Raw genomic sequence first — 16,346 nt, 5'->3', positions numbered from 1 at the left:
TTCTCTTAAACTCTAGTACTGTTTTAAATTAAATTTAAAATATTGTTTTTGGAAAACTAATAGGCCTACTTTTGACCTTTTCTTTTTAATGGGATCATTTTAAAAATCTGGTAAATACATTTTATAGCTCTTTAGTGTTAGAGATATTTTTGTTTATTTCCCCGCGTACTCAAGTTTCTACACTGCTCTAGACTGATGAGTAAATCTAAATGTAGATTTAGCCAAGTACCATTCTCTATAGTAACTCTATACTGACTATAGAATAGATTAGTAGATATAATAAACTAGAAAGATATAACCAAATCTAGATTATTTCTAGATTTATGCTAGATCTAGTCTCGACAGTAGTGAACCATCTAAATGTAATTTACTACCATGTCTACAAATACAGCCACATCGGTTTCTACGGTTTGTAAAGTTTGTCCTGGAATCAAATTGAAATTGCCTTGCCCTTGGCTAATTGAAACTAGATTGAAGATTCTAATTCAGTTTTAAAATTGATTTCACTAATTATAAATAATAATTCATTAATTGTGACTAGTCACTAATCTAATCATTCTAATCACTGATTCTGGTATTGCCAATTATTTGAATCAATGTTCAATATTATTAACATCAGTAGCCATTGCTTTCAGTTAACTAACTAATGCAATTTTAATTTTTGTTTCAGGGATGCTTTGTATCAAAAGGAAAATATAAGCGGGCTAATGAGATAAATTATTTGCCAGATGAAGATGATAAATTTATCAAGCATAGACTGAAGCACTATGCCAAGCAGTGGGACGAGCTTTCTGTTCAAATTGATGTGCTGAGATCAGATTTAAATGCCCAAATTTTCGATGATTTAGTTGCATTTATTTTATCTTGCCATAAAGATAGACATGATATTCACAGACTTCCAATCACTGAGATTCCAACTGCTGTCTTGGTAACAGGTGTTAATACACCAGACCATGGAGTCATGTTTTCCAATATGAACTATATAATCAAGGCAAAAGTAACACCATTTGTAGCCCGTCTGTTACCAAAAGATTGTCTACGTATCTCTTCTCTGATTAATAGCATTTATAATCAACTAACTAACACATTGATAAACCCAGAGGATATTGATTTGGATGATAGTTTTATTGATGAAAGCATTGATGTTGATAATACAGTTTCCTTAAAAAAATCAGTACGGAGAAAACGCACTGTCAGCATGTCTACTTTATCTAAGTGGTATTCTGAAAAATGCCGAACTTATGTCGATGATCAGTCTCCTAGAAAAAAAGCCAAAACCTTTGCCAGTCCTAGGAAAAAGACGTTAGACCTCAAGTCGGTCGATGAAACAGAAAAACAGGATTCAAAGCCTCATATTGTTATTATGATTGAGGATATTGAAAATATGAATGCAAGCGTTTTGCATGATTTCATTTCTCTATGTAGCAGCTACCTTTCAACCTTACCCATAGTATTAGTTTTGGGAATAGCCACAGCAATTACTGCGATTCATCAGATTCTATCATCGAGTACATCTTCATTGATGTGCATGGAGAAGTTTCATGCTCCACCAGCGTCACAATACCTCACACATTTGTTGGATAAACTCATCATGACACCCAGCATTCCCTTCAAACTAGGCCCCAAAGTGTTGAACTTTCTTCTGGATAACTTCCTTTACCATGACTTTTCTATTGTCAATTTTATCCAGGGGTTTAAGCTTTGTATGCTAGAGCACTTCCTTAGAAATCCTCTCAGTGAGCTATGTTGTCCAGTGGAAGATGTTGATGCTATTGCATCAAAACTAACACAGGCTGAGATTGAACATTTTCGAAGGCATCCATCATTTATGAGGTTGGTTCTAATAGCAAAATTACTGTTTCATATTTGTATTTTAGTAACATACTTGTTACTAAAAAGATTTGCAGTATTTGTCCATGTTATTAAGTGAAAAATATTTACCTTTTTTTTTTCAATTAAATTACATGCCAGTGTTTGAACATTTGAACAAACTAATAATAAATTCTTCTATATTTCAAGCGGAGAATCTCAAATTGGCCATCGTGCTCTGGTTTCATTAGCAGATTTAATCCATATACTATACTATACTATGGGCTCTTGACAACATTCAACTTCATTTTAGTGTTTTACCCATTTAAAATTTCTGGCTGCCTTTACTTGTAATGACTAATGCGTTGTCAACTTTTTTGTTGTCTTCTTCTGTCAAAATTTTTTGTGGTCTTATATTGTGTGTGTATATATCAGGCGTGGTGGCTGAGCGGTAAAGCGTTTGGCTTCTGAACCGGAGACCGGGGTTCGAAGACTGGGATTTGTAATTTCGGATCTTCGGGCGCCTCTGGAGTCCACCCAGCTCTAATGGGTACCTGATATTAGTTAGGGAAAAGTAAAGGTGGTTGGTCGATGTGCTGGCCACATGACACCCTTGTTAGCCACAGAAACAGATGACCTTTACATCATTGACCCTATAGACCACAAGGTCTGAAAGGGGAACCTTACTTACTTGTAGCTTTATTTATATTTTTAGTTGCCCTACATATAAATGCTTTAATGATATTTTTTGTTGTTTTATGTTCTGTCAACATTTTAAAAAATTAAAACTTTGTGTTACTTTTTAAACTTTTCACATGATCTAGTCTCAAGTTTACATAAAAAACGTTGTTTCAATATCATTTTTATAATCATGTAATCGTAATCTTATTTCAGATACGTTGAAGGCACACCTGGTCCTGTACAAGCTAAAACTGTATCAGATTGTGCTGCCGTGAAGATTAGACTTGCACAAGAAGTTAAAAACTTGCATTCATTCCACAAAGTTTTTTTCCCTACGTTGTCTTTTTTACACTGTCTCGGTCAAAATCTGCCAAAGTTTCCATTAGGTAAACATCTCAGAGAACTGTACAGCACTTGCCTGAGTGAGACCATCCAAGAATCTGAAGGCTACAAACAGGCTTTCTTTTTCCTTCGTTTGATGTGCTTTGATGAACTTTGTGAACTTCTGGGGTCTTGTTTAAAGACTATTGAAAGTCAGACATCAGAGAAGACTTTGCTCAGGCTGAATGAAGATGTCAATAAGTTTAGATACAGACTGAAGCATTTAGATGATGAAATTGAAGAATCTGTTCCAGGTACAAATCTTCTTTTATTGAAATTATTTTTATATTATTTTAGGATGAGAAAAAGTTGCTTTAATAATTCTAAACCATCATATACATTTTTTTTTTTAACAAACTCTGGCTCAATCTCTTGTAAACACGAGAGGGAGGGTTGTTCGCATGAAACAGTCCAGCTTCTTATGGTGCTCAGTTTAAACACAATAAGGCTCAAATTACTAGCTGAATGAAAATAATCTAGTTCTTAGGGTTTGAACTTGAGACCATCATCCACTTCTCTGAGTCCGCCCAACTCTGATGGGAACTTGTCATTAGTTAGACAAAAGTTAAAGTGGTTAACTCTATTGGGTACTTGTCATTAGTTAGACAAAAGTTAAAGTGGTTAACTCTGATGGGTACTTGTCATTAGTTAGACAAAAGTTAAAGTGGTTAACTCTGATGGGTACTTGTCAAAAGTTAGACAAAAGTTAAAGTGGTTAATCATTGTGCTGGCCACATGTCCTCATTAGCCATGGGCCACAGAAACAAATGACCTTTACTTAAGCTCTCTATAGATTGCAAGGTCTGAAAGGGGAACATTACTTTTTTTTTAATAATAATAATCTTTTAATAATCTTCTTATTGAGTATACAAAATTCTGGCTTCAAAATTTACGTGTAATTTAAGACTAGCAATGATAAAAGGAGATTGGCAAGATTATTATCAAACAAAATTGTTTCACACCCTTCCAGGCAAAATGGTGAGTTGTTTTTTAAGTGTTTTTAAAATCTCCGACATGAAGAATGTTGTGTTATAGAATTCCAAGTTGTCAACTGCTATTACTCCTTTTATTTTTGTCAATTAAGTAATTTTTTGATCCACTGTTCATTGTAAATATTGAAATGCTTTCATTTTTTTGAAACAAGTTATCAATGCATGATGTTGTAGCTTACATCGTCCTTATTAGCTTTTTTATTTCCAGCAACCTTTTCATTTTTCTAATGGTGCTATCATAATTCTTCTGCTATTTTAGTTATTCCATATGGTATTCCATATTCTAAAATTGGCTTTAAAAAAAATGGTCTTATTGCTTTCAAAGCAGATACTTAACCAATCTTTGGGCCACCCAGTATAGTTTATTTTCTTATTACTCACATTCTTTTATGTTATCCGGCCAGCTTTTTTTTTTTTTAGGCGACCCCTTGCTCCATCCGCTGTACCTTGAAGAATGACTTTTGTTAGGAAGTCAAGTTTTACATACAATATGTCATATGACCAAACCAGCTCAGCATTCAAGGAGGACTATTTGACCTTTAGAAAATACAATAAATAAAGATATCATCATCACTCCTCCTCATGGAACATAGGGCCTCGACAAAAACACGCCACTCTCCACTGTCTCTAGTTATTTTATGGTTTCCCAGCTCTTCCCTGTCTTCTTGGCTTCTTCAAGTACACTGCGTCGCCATGTTCTTTTTAGTCTTCCTCTGCGTCTTGTTCCCTGGGGGTTCCACTCTAAGGCCTGCCTAGCTCTGTTGCTGGCATCTTTTTTAAGGGTGTGACCAATCCATCTCCACTTCCTCTCTAAGATCTGCGCTTCTATATTTTCCGTCCACTCATCTCCCACAGTTTGGTGTTTTCTACTTTGTCATACCAGTGTATTTTTAGGATATTTCTCAGGCATCTGTTGATGAAGGTCTGTATTTTTTTTTGTTGTGGCTTCAGTTGTTCTCCATTTTTCAGAATCATACAGTAGAACAGCCTTGACATTAGAGTTAAAGTGGTAAATGTCTGACGCGCTCAGCATTCGAGGACTATTTGAGCTTTAGAAAATACAATAAATAAAGATGTGATGGACTAATATTTTCCTGGCTGGTTGGCTGTTTAAAAAATGTGCATTTTTTTTTTTTTTTTTTTTTTGCTGAATTTGGTTCAAAAATTTAAAATACTTTCACTTCTTTTTGATCAGGTGAAGCTGAGATTAAAATACTACCACAAAGGGCTAAACTGCATGAACTCAAGGAGAAACTGCAATCAATGTCATCTTCTCGAAAAAGGTCACCTTACGAGCGCTTAAGAGAAGAGATTCTCAGTTATTTAGACAATCACTTCAAATGTTCTCTTGTTAGTCCCATGTCACTATCTTTGCATGAAGTTTTGTATTTTAATGAATTGGCTGCTGTCAAGGAACAAATAAGACCATCCCCTAGGTACGCAATCCAAACAGCATTAACCGAACCAGGTAAATTGCTGTCTTGTCCTTGTTGCCAGTGTGGTTCTGATTCTATTCTATCAAGCATGCCAGATCTTTGTATTGTTTACAAGCTTCACCTTGAATGTGGGACACTAGTAAACCTTTACGACTGGCTTCAAGCTTTTGTTATGATTATTTCATCAAACAATGGACCTGAAAACCAAAAAAAATCTAAGAGCAAAGGGCCTACAGTTGAACAAAGGGCAAGGTTCATCAGAGCTGTTTCGGAGCTTCAATTTCTTGGCTTTATTAAAGGAACTCAAAGGAAAACGGATCATGTGACTCGTTTGACTTGGTAATAGTGATTCTTCAACACAATATTTATTTTGTCTTTTAGCTATGTTAGTGAATTGTAAAAGAGCAAAACGCAAAAGAGAAATCAAAGGTTGCTTTTAGAACATTAATGCAATGAAGTTTTAGTACAAGTTTTAAAGCATTAAAGAAAAAAAAAGTATATGTCAAAAAAAGATTTACAAATTTTGTAAACAAATATTTGTTTTTAACTTGAAGATGGGTATTTGCTTTCAATTTGAAATAATACAGCAGTTTGATAACCATTGTTGTTATTCAAAATTTTAAGTTGATGGTCGTATGTGTTTTTATGGGTTGTTTTTTTTTCTTTTAAAAGGATTTGGATTGTTGCAGGGCTGAGTAAGGTTTTTTGATTCTTTATTTATTTGTATTGCTGTATTTTGTTACATCAGATCACAAGTTAGTGGGTAGTGAGGACTAGTCAGAATGTTGCATATCTTATTGCTGTTGTGTTGTAAAAACATTGAAGTTGTTGGTCAATTGTGAATTAAAGTGACTGATTCTCATTATCTTGTTGTTGTTTTTTTTTCTTTATATGAAATTTGATACATTGAAGCATACTGAAATAATCAGTGAAGACAAACAAAAATATTTTTGAAATGTTAAGTTCAATTCAACATTTTATTATAAAAACAAGATATGGTATCGCAAATTGATAACTGAGGCAGAGGGCAATTTCCTTTGAGATGGAAAATATGTAGGTTGTTTATTTTATCAATGATATGGAAGTGGTGAAAGTATTTGCTACGATTCAATTACGTTAACAAGTGTATGATTAAGACACCAGCCTACTAGTAATTGAATGGCTCTCCATTATCATTAGAACTAAGAACATCAATAGACTGTCAAAAGGGGCTTGTTTGCTTTATCTAACTATTTAGCCAACTTTTCCTCTGGTCACATTTTCAGCACACTCCTAGTGGTCTAGTCTAATTTTGAAATCATCTTAGACAATTAAGGAAGTGTGCGTTTTCACACACAATCTTGAGTTATGAACAGAATTTAGGAGCACCTCACTTAACTGAATATTTCTTAGAGATCATAGCAGGTCTAAACCAATACATCCAAATTATGATTTCTCTTGCCTGAATATTTCTTAGAGATCATAGCAGTCTAAACCAATACATACAAATTATGACTGGAACACAGATTCTACACACAAGGGATGATGATAAAACCAAATTTATTTTCATGATTAAAAATGTTACTATAAAAAAATTTGCAACAAATCAACCGCTCTACTTTCAGAACAGCATGACATGGGACAGTATAATGAAATAACATGATGCTATCAAATGTATGGAAGAAATCAAAATGTCTCAATCAAGAAACACTGCCGTGTCAACTATAACAGCGTATAGGTTTTAAAAGAAAAGCATTTCAGAATACTGACAACAGTATAATTCAATTGATGATTTGAGCTACAAATGTATGCAAAACATAAAAAGAAACGACACTTCTTCAGTCCATGTAGTAAAACATTAAAAGCATTTCTAATAAGGTTTTTAATTTGTAACATTTTTTTAGAAGAAGAAGTACTGGTAAATGAATTGCAATAGTTAAAATCAAGATGACACTATACTAATCCCAAAGGTCATCCAACCAAAAATATCACCCGTCTCAGTCGAAAACAAACCACCACAAAGACATACACCAAAAGAGTTGAGCGCCTATGAAAACTTGCATTTGGAGAAGTCCATTTCGGGATGTTGCTCCATGAATCTAAAATAAAAAATGAATCCGATGTGTGAGTGTGGTTGGAAAACATCTTTGTCCTATAATGTCAACAAATGCTACTTTAAACAACGAAGAGCATCGTATTCCAACACTTACTTTTTCAAAACATCCTGTTTCTTCTGTTCATCGGACGTTGGCAGACCAAGTTCCTTTTGTCTCTGATCATACATCATTTTTTCCACCATGGAACGTGTCTCACCATCTAAATCTGATAACTAGGAAGAAAAAGCATCAGGAGATATTTTAAAATGTCCATTCTGAATGCAAAAGTCTATTGAAACCTTCAAATTTAGTGAAAAGAATAGCAACATGTAATGTACACAATGAACTGAAACTCACTTTGGAATTTTCAGGCTGAACTTTCTTTGTGTTTATTTCTGGTTCAGTTGTCACAATTCTACTCCACCACTCCATCTGATTCACCTGCAGAGCAAATACTATAATCAATCATACGTCCCCCATGTAATTACGTACATAAGAATATTGTCTTATAAGATACTGGTACATCATATTGGGATTACATTACTTCGGATTTACTTTTTTTCTCTAATTGTTTGTCTTTGTTAAATCATTAAATACAGATTGGACAAAAATTAGCAAGCTTGATGTTGATGGAAATGAGATATATCAATTTTATGAAGACCCACTGATAATGACAGAAATAAAAAAGAACAGACTAGGTTGGGCATGTCACCTTGAAAGAATGTCAGAGAACAGAGGGGCGAAAATTGTATACAGGCAAAAACCAAAAGGCAGACCCCGAATGCGATGGATTGATGATGTGGAGGCAGATCTACAACAACTTGGGGTTTTGGAAATGGAGTTGAAAGGCTCAGCAGAGATCTGAATGGAGGGATGTGTTGAAACAGCCCAGAGTCCTCCTGGTTCTTTTAGTACCACTGGGATGGATGTTGATGGATACTTGGTACCTCACTCGGTCAGACTCTATCACCGCCACTCATTGATCAGGGAACATGAAATGCACCAAAATATCCGTGTGTAAATGAACTCTTTATGTTGTCTGTCCTATTTATGTGTATTTTTCTGTTGTGTTGTCTTTATATGAGAAAAGAGTCCTTGTAATCACAACAAATTTCCGTAAGGAAAAACAGTATCAGTAAGCCAGACTACACATTTTAATGTACACTGCTCCATTTCACCATACTCTTTCTAGGATCAAATATGATGTTACTAATACCAAGACTATAAAATTTAAACCACATAAATTTTTACAGGTAAGAGAGAACAGATTATTTGGCAAAATGTTAGATTAAACATTATTAACTAATGGTCCCGGTACACAAATATTTAGTGACTACAGAATTTAGTTAATGTATTACAGTGATGATAAACAATCTTAATATTAACAAAAAAAATCTTTTCTATTATAATGAATCTTTTAGCGTTTTTATTATAGAAGTGAAAGTGTACATTGATTTTTCTGAATGATGTGCTAGACCCTATTGAAAGGAATACCAAGAAGGTAAGGGGTGACCTAAAGTAACTGAAATTTGATTTTAAAAATTAGTAGAACTAATGAAAAAATGAAATCACTTGCCTTTTCCAAGTTAATTAGTAACATTTTACTATCCACGATGCACCATGTTGACTCATCTACCTTGACCTCATTGTACATCGTACCATTTATTACAGGAGGATGACCTTTTAGACCGACACAGAGTTTCTGTTGAAAAGAAAATAGGAAAGATTTTGAAAAAGTATTACACCTGCTGTATTATTAGATCTAACAATTATGCTGTTCCTAGAAGCCACCTCATTAGCTTTCTAAAAAAAATGTTCAAAAATTTTTTAGTTAATTATACATTTAATGTTGATGGTTTTGTCATAAAACTTAGCAAAAGAGACAGGGAACCAGAACACAAAAAAAATCAAGTCTTTGTTACATGTCACTGCTATTGGTTTTGTAAACACTGATATGGCAACACTTGCTCAGAGTGTTCTCTTGTGAAATATGTTTACTTTGTTCTATCAAGCTAACTTTTGTATTTTTTTTTCAAAAGCGTTACTTTGTTGTCTTTTTCAACTCCCAAAGAAGTATAAGCTATGTAAAGTTGTCCATGTTCTTCGGCTTTTAGTTATTCTAATATTTCCGTGACAACTTTTCCCTATATCATTCATGCCTTTCAAAACCTGTCAGCACCAAGATTTTGAGTCTTTTTCTGTGGATCTTATCACTACAACAATTTGGAGAAAACATTCTAATGAAACTCTTGACATTTTCATTTTATAAAGCACATTAATATGTTGAATAAATATTAACTGGCCTGTAAAGTAACTTTTAAAAAAATAATAATAATAATTCTGTATAACAGTTGTTTAAATAAGTATTATTAAAGAAATTATATTACAATACAGGTGCTTAAAAATATATATATGTCTACAATATATGCACTTCTAACAACGAATTACAGGTGTTTTTACTATGAAAGAAACCTTTATCTGAAATGTTTCAGTTTTATTATTAATCAGTTCACTAACCTTCTTCTCAATATTGACAACCAAATCTCTACTCTTGAGTGGGAAGCCAACTTGGAATGGAACTTTGATCTAGCAACAAAAGAAATCCCATATAAAATATACCAAATCAGAAATAAGTTTAATCAAAATTTTACCAATACATATCTATCTGAATCTAAAACAGGTTATTTAAGCAATCGCAGCCATCAAACAGCAGCTGAACTCTTATGGTGCTTACCTCTACTTCTTGCAAGGTTTGAGTCCAGGAGTAGTTGGCCATGTCTGCACCATTGCCAACGTTTGGTTTCAGTTTACCTTTGTCTTTTTCATCTTCTTCTTCATCATCACTGGCTGCCTAAGGAAAAAACAAAATGTCAAATAACACTTTCAGAAAGACAAATCTGGTCTCATTATACGGAGGATATTCCAGCTACCTTCGCCTCAGCGTGGCGCCTCCGTGGAAACGTCCACCCGGGAGTGGATAGGCTAAGAACGGTAGCTAACATAGCTCTCAGTGGGCTACCACACGTACCCTCGAGAGAGGGTACATTACACGTGGTAGGGATGTAAAAAAGGCTAGCTAAACCAGTCTGAAACCCCCATCAGCCTGTTTCCCAAAGGGGCACATACGTGTGGTGATGGTCCCCCACGGGTACGATGGGACAGCATAGGCATAAGAATGGCCCCCACGTGGGGCTTGAGCTTCCGGCCACACATGAAAGGAGGAATTCATGTAGGGGTTCGGAAGAACGTGCAACATGCCAAGACGGGTGTGAATAAATGATCACTTAGTCCACGGGGGCCTCCCGACAGAGAGCTCGGTGAAGAGCCAATTTCTCATCCTGGCCAAGAGATAAAAGCCTTTCTCTGGTCATATGGTTCATAAAAGGGGCGGGCTTGCCCGAACCATTTGGACATCTGAATCAGGTCTCATTATTAATGCTTGAGTTATAAAAAAGAAACAAATAGGATACATGTATCCAAGTCATGTCCACTAAAGATATAATGACAGAAAAACTATCCGTTGTCATCTGACACCTACATCTAAATATAAATATGTACGCTGTTTTGACAAGGTTAAACTCATTTGCTAGAATAAATAATTAAATTACCTTTTCAAGTTTGCTTTCTACATCCCCAGTTCCATTAGCAATGTTCGAAGAGCTATTTTCTTTTTCCTATAAACAAAATAATTAATAATTTAACAACCTAATACAGAATCACGAATGAAAAGTTAAAACACACACACAAATTATTTTTATTTCATTAATAAAATCAGTACATGCAAGCAAAAGTCAGGTATCCCTCTTTGAGGCTCAGAAATGTCTCAAAATATACAACACCACAGTCTCTGCCAAGACACAAAACTTTGGGGTTCTCAATCACCACAAACAAAATACTTTCATAAGATTCATAATTAAACAAAGGAAAAAAACGAATTTTACCTTTTTCAAATCTTGTTCTAATTGTTCCGCCTCTTCCTCTGTTAATTCTTTAATCTTTGGTTCTTCTTCTACTTTACTTCTTTCTTTTTCTTCTTCAGCTTTCTTCTTAGCAATTCTTTCCTTCCTTCTTTTCTCTTCTGCCTCTTTCTCCTCTTTTTCCTTTTTCAGTCTTTCAGCAACAAGCTTTTCATGTTGCTCAAATTTAGCAATCACCATCTGCAATCAAAAGAAATGAAGGGTTAATTTATTTATTTATCATGTTTTGCTTCAAAACACCAAAGAGTGATGCTGGAAATTGCCTTGTTCCGTACCGTACTTAATCACATTTAAAACATTACAGATCGATATGTTTGTTAGATAAGTTTCAGACTTGAAAATTATTACATCCTAGCCCAAACAGCCTGCAGGACGATGGGGGATGGCAGCAGGCAGGGTTAGAACCCCGGACCATTAAGACAACAATAAGGAAGGCATACCACATGAACAGGCAGCCATCCAACAACTAACGCTGTTGATACACTGTTACCCCCACACACACTCCTATTCCAATTCTGTTTTTATTACAAAGTAAAACAAGTTATACAAATATCTAAGAACAAACAAAAAATTACTTTTAATTTATTGCTCTCAAATTCAGCTAAAACAATTATAAAAATTAAAATCTAAATTTTAAAAGCTTGAACTTTTACTTTATGCATGCACACACACACACATATATATATAATATATATATATATAACACATACACATTGTGTCTTTCAATATCTAAATAAATCATATAGATTTGGTTACCTTCATAGCTGGATCAACACCAGCTCCTGTGTAAAAATCTGTTTTTCTTGCAAGGAATCCAAAAAATACATCAAGAAGCTGCAAAATATAAATCTTGTTAGAGTTTGATTACAGTCAATACCAAAAGCTAAAATGTTGTAATTAAATTAACTGCCATTTTTAGTCTATATAAAGAGCTAACATGCTTTGCTGTCAGATCTGGAAACTACTGTACAAGTCCATCTCAGATATAGGAATACTCCTCTGAACCCTCCAACATATAAATGAGAAGAAAAAGAATTTCTTGTGAAAAATGCATTAGAAAAATTTCAGGACAATCGTAGAGTCTGGATACTCTTGGGTTTCTACCAGATGTGCTGGGCCTAAATTGTAAAAAAAAAATGATTTCATTCTGCTTCTTTCTACAACTGCATATTGACCCAAATGCAGTCCATCAAGTAGATATCTAGTTGTTTCACCAGACTACCTCACTCATTAATAACAAACAGAAATATGACAATTTTTATTTTTTTTTATAATTCCTTCAAGAAGAGGTGTTTACAGGAGTTTGTTTTATTAAAAACTCATCAAATGAAACCTTTTAATCTAATAAACCTGTGGTTTCTTTTTTATTCGCTGGCATATTGCTATTAGTGTGACAGTCCTATAATTAGAATGGCTAACAAATCCAAATTTACTATGAGATGATCATTTCAGAAGGAACCTTAGTTAACAGAAAGGGTAACACTGTCAACTGGAAGACAAACGTACTGCCATGAGGACAAACGTACTGAGTAAGTGTGACTGTAATGACAATCTAACTAATATAAATCTTAGACTAAATTAGAAGTGTTTCACTGTTAGTTGTGTATCTTATCTTATATAATACAAAAGTTACTTCAAAAAAGATTATGTCCTACGCGTCATGCATATTAACCAATGACTTAAATTCTGCCAAATCACTGGTTTTCCTTGCTGGCTCAGGCAACCCATTCCATGCTCTAATAGCACTAGGGAAGAAGGAGTATTTGTACAAATTTGTCCTAGCATATGGGATGAGGAATGTGCCTTTATCTTTATGTCTTTCTGAGTATTTTATTAAATTTTGTTTTTGTATTTAAAGATTATTGTTCTGTGTTTTATGTATAATTGCTACTTTACTTTTGAGTCTTCTATTCTAATGGCTTTCTAAATGTAGTGATTGTACTAAAGGTGTTACTGTAGTCAAAGGTGAATATTCGTTTGTTATGAATCTCACTGCTCTATTTTGTGTCTGTTCCAGTTTCTTAATGTTTTCTTGAGTTGAGGGGTCCCAAACAGAGGATGCATATTCTATTATTAACCTAACCAAGGTTAAATAACATTTTAGTTTTATGTTCTTATTTGATTTATAGAAATTTCATTTAGAAACCCTAATGCTTTTTTATTTTTTTATAGTTTCATCAATATGGGGATTCCATGACAGTTTTTCATTTATTATAATACCTAGGTATTTTGCGTTTTTAGTTTGTGTTACTGGTTTACCATGAATAAGATAAGTGGAATTAATTTGTTTTAGCTTTTTTGTTACTCTTAATAACTGACATTTTTCTGGGTGGAAAGACATGCTCCAATTTGATTCCCATTTCTGTAATTCATCTAATTCTCTTTGTAAATTTCTGCATCTTGTGTTGTTTTTATTGTTCTATATATTATGCAATCGTCTGCAAATAATCTGACTTTTGTTCCTGAACTAATGCAATTTGGTAAATTGTTTATGTAAATTAAAAATAGTAGTGGACCTAAGACTGTTCCTTGAAGTACACCTGAGTTTACTGTTATTGGTGTTGATTTAGAACCATTTATTATTACAGTTTGTTCTTTCCCTATCAGAAAATCTTTAATCCACTGATGCAATGGACCATCAATGCCAAAATATTTTAATTTTTTAAACAAACTATGGTGGTGAACTTTATCAAAAGCTTTGGAAAAATCTAGAAAGATAGCATCTATTTGCTCACTGTTATTTAAACCTTTTGAAAAATCATCTATTAGTACTATTAGTTGTGTTTCACATGATCTATATTTCCTAAAGCCATGTTGGTATGGAGTAAGGACATTATGTTTGTCTAAGTGGTTTATGATGTTGCTACATATTATGTGTTCTAGGATTTTACATGTGATGCTGGTAAGTGATACTGGTCTATAGTTTCCTGGGTCTGATTTTTCTCCTTTTTTAAATAGGGGTGACATTAGCTTCTTTCCAGTCCCTTGGTACTACGCCCTGGTTAAGAGATGCCTGAAAAAGTATTTTGAACACTGGTGCTAGCTCATTGATAAGTTCTTTGAGTAATCTAGCTGGAATACCATCAGGTCCAGATGCTTTATTCAGTTTGATGTTGGCTAATACTTTTTTGATTCTTTTTTCTTGTACTTCTATAACTCCTATGTTGTCTACTTCGTTCAAATTAAGTAATATGTCTTTGTCTCCTGGGGCTGAGAATGCTGATGCAAGGTATTCGTTTAGGATGTTAGCTTTACTTTCATTATCATTGACCTTTTAATGGCGCTATGCCTATTATTTCCATTTTCTTAGACTTCATGTGTGACCAGGGTTTTCTATAATGTTTTTAAGATAGTTTTTTATGAAATTCCAGAGGTCATCGACTGGTAGGTTAATGTCTCTTTCTGATAAGAATGTTTGTTGAAAGTTTAATGCAGCTTTAATTATGTGTCTAATTGAGAACTTCCATTTGTGTTTGGTAATCTTCTTTAATGTGTATGTTAGATTATTTTTGAAGTTGCATTGATCTATAGTGTGATGATTGGTAATGACTGTTTCCTTTTTAAGTTTAGTGTTGACTGACCTAGATCTGTGTTCAATTAGTGTGTATTTAGTAATTATCAGAATAAGTAGCCAGAGCAATTTCATGATGGCTATTGTTTGGTTTTAGATTTTAAATGTCTAGTCTAAATCTAGTTTAAAGTTTACAATGCTTAAGGTGAAAGCTTGTTTTAAGTTTACAATGGTTTATTTATTAGTATTCTAAGTCTGAAATTTTAGATCTAGAATAAATCTATTTATCTATCTATCTGACTATCTTAGACTTAGTAACTATTAGTAGATATACTAGTAACTTAGTATGCCTAAACTAGAAGAAGAAGTATATTTTATAGATATATTGTGTTAGTGTTACTGTACATTTGTCTCATTTGAGCTTGGTGATTATGAATAAGTTATTAATAATTAGAATCAAGAATCTATCTTCTTATCAATTATCCAGTTTCAAGATCTATCATCTAGATTATTCTAGAATCTATAAATGTAGATATCTAACTTAGTAATTATAACTATAACTTTTGATAACTTAAATTTAATAAGTAGATCTTGATTCTAAATCTATTCTATTATTACTTAATTTAATTATAATAATAACATACTTGAGTATGTCTAGACTAAAGTAGTGCTAGTCTATGGAGTCACTGAGAGTGAGAGTGTTATAAATATAAATTTTAGTTTAAGATTGATTAGATTATCATTAGATTGTGACCTGTCAGTGAGATGATATTGATAGAATAATTTTAGACTTTGTATGAGAATTATGTAACTAATAATCATATCATAGTATTATGATAGTATAGACAGTATAGTATATATAATAAATATACTATATTCATACTATAATTATTATCCTTATAATTATATATATTATATTTATTTTATATACTAATATAATATATACTTATTATACTACTATCAGTTACTGTTCAGTATATCTATAGACTTAAGACTATAACTGTTACTATACTATAGTAATAAATAGTGTATTATATAGATCTAGTACCGTATAGTATTAAGTATAGAATTTAATTAATATTAAATTTAATAGAAAAGAGAATGTCAATGTTTGAATGTAAATTCATAATTTCATTCAAATTTCAATCATTGTAAATGTAATTTGTTACCTCCTGAACACCCCCTTCACACTGTTGAGCCATCGCTAAAAGCATTCCATCAAAACGTTCTGGGTCTGCTGTTCCAGACATTCTTAGAATTTTGTTAGTTTCTGTCAATCTAAAACGTAGTCAGATCTATATCTAGAGTCTAATTTCTAAAGAAGCTTGAATTCCTTCTAGAAACAGTCAACAAACTGTAGATCTATACTGCTAAAGCTGAACAAGAAAACACGGGCACGTTATTAGTAATTAGATCTACTTCCGGTTCAATTATACAGAGTTCAATCATGATGAATACAAAACAATCCATTAATTTTATCTACA

General features: G+C 33.2%; 2 protein-coding genes across 2 annotated transcripts; one reads left to right on the top strand and one right to left on the bottom strand.

Moving 5' to 3' along the window:
• The first annotated feature begins 166 nt into the window (after positions 1-166).
• LOC106070307 (origin recognition complex subunit 3-like) lies at positions 167-6,164 on the top strand. The gene is made up of 4 exons (XM_056033398.1): positions 167-408; positions 671-1,833; positions 2,704-3,125; positions 5,059-6,164. Exons 1-4 carry the CDS (start codon positions 376-378, stop codon positions 5,640-5,642), a joined length of 2,202 nt encoding a protein of 733 aa, XP_055889373.1. The 5' UTR covers positions 167-375; the 3' UTR covers positions 5,643-6,164.
• A 657-nt stretch (positions 6,165-6,821) lies between these two features.
• LOC106070306 (nuclear migration protein nudC-like) lies at positions 6,822-16,331 on the bottom strand. The gene is made up of 10 exons (XM_056033405.1): positions 16,032-16,331; positions 12,108-12,185; positions 11,316-11,531; positions 10,983-11,048; positions 10,109-10,225; positions 9,892-9,960; positions 8,951-9,076; positions 7,732-7,815; positions 7,489-7,607; positions 6,822-7,377 (listed from the first exon to the last, which is right to left on the bottom strand). The coding sequence occupies exons 1-10, from the start codon at positions 16,110-16,112 to the stop codon at positions 7,326-7,328; spliced, it is 1,008 nt and encodes a 335-aa protein (XP_055889380.1). The 5' UTR covers positions 16,113-16,331; the 3' UTR covers positions 6,822-7,325.
• Between the last annotated feature and the right edge of the window lie 15 nt (positions 16,332-16,346).

The sequence above is a fragment of the Biomphalaria glabrata genome, chromosome 6 (genome assembly GCF_947242115.1).
Source record: "Biomphalaria glabrata chromosome 6, xgBioGlab47.1, whole genome shotgun sequence".
NCBI classification, from domain to species: Eukaryota; Metazoa; Mollusca; class Gastropoda; family Planorbidae; genus Biomphalaria; species Biomphalaria glabrata.
This window is presented reverse-complemented; position numbering and strand designations above follow the sequence as displayed.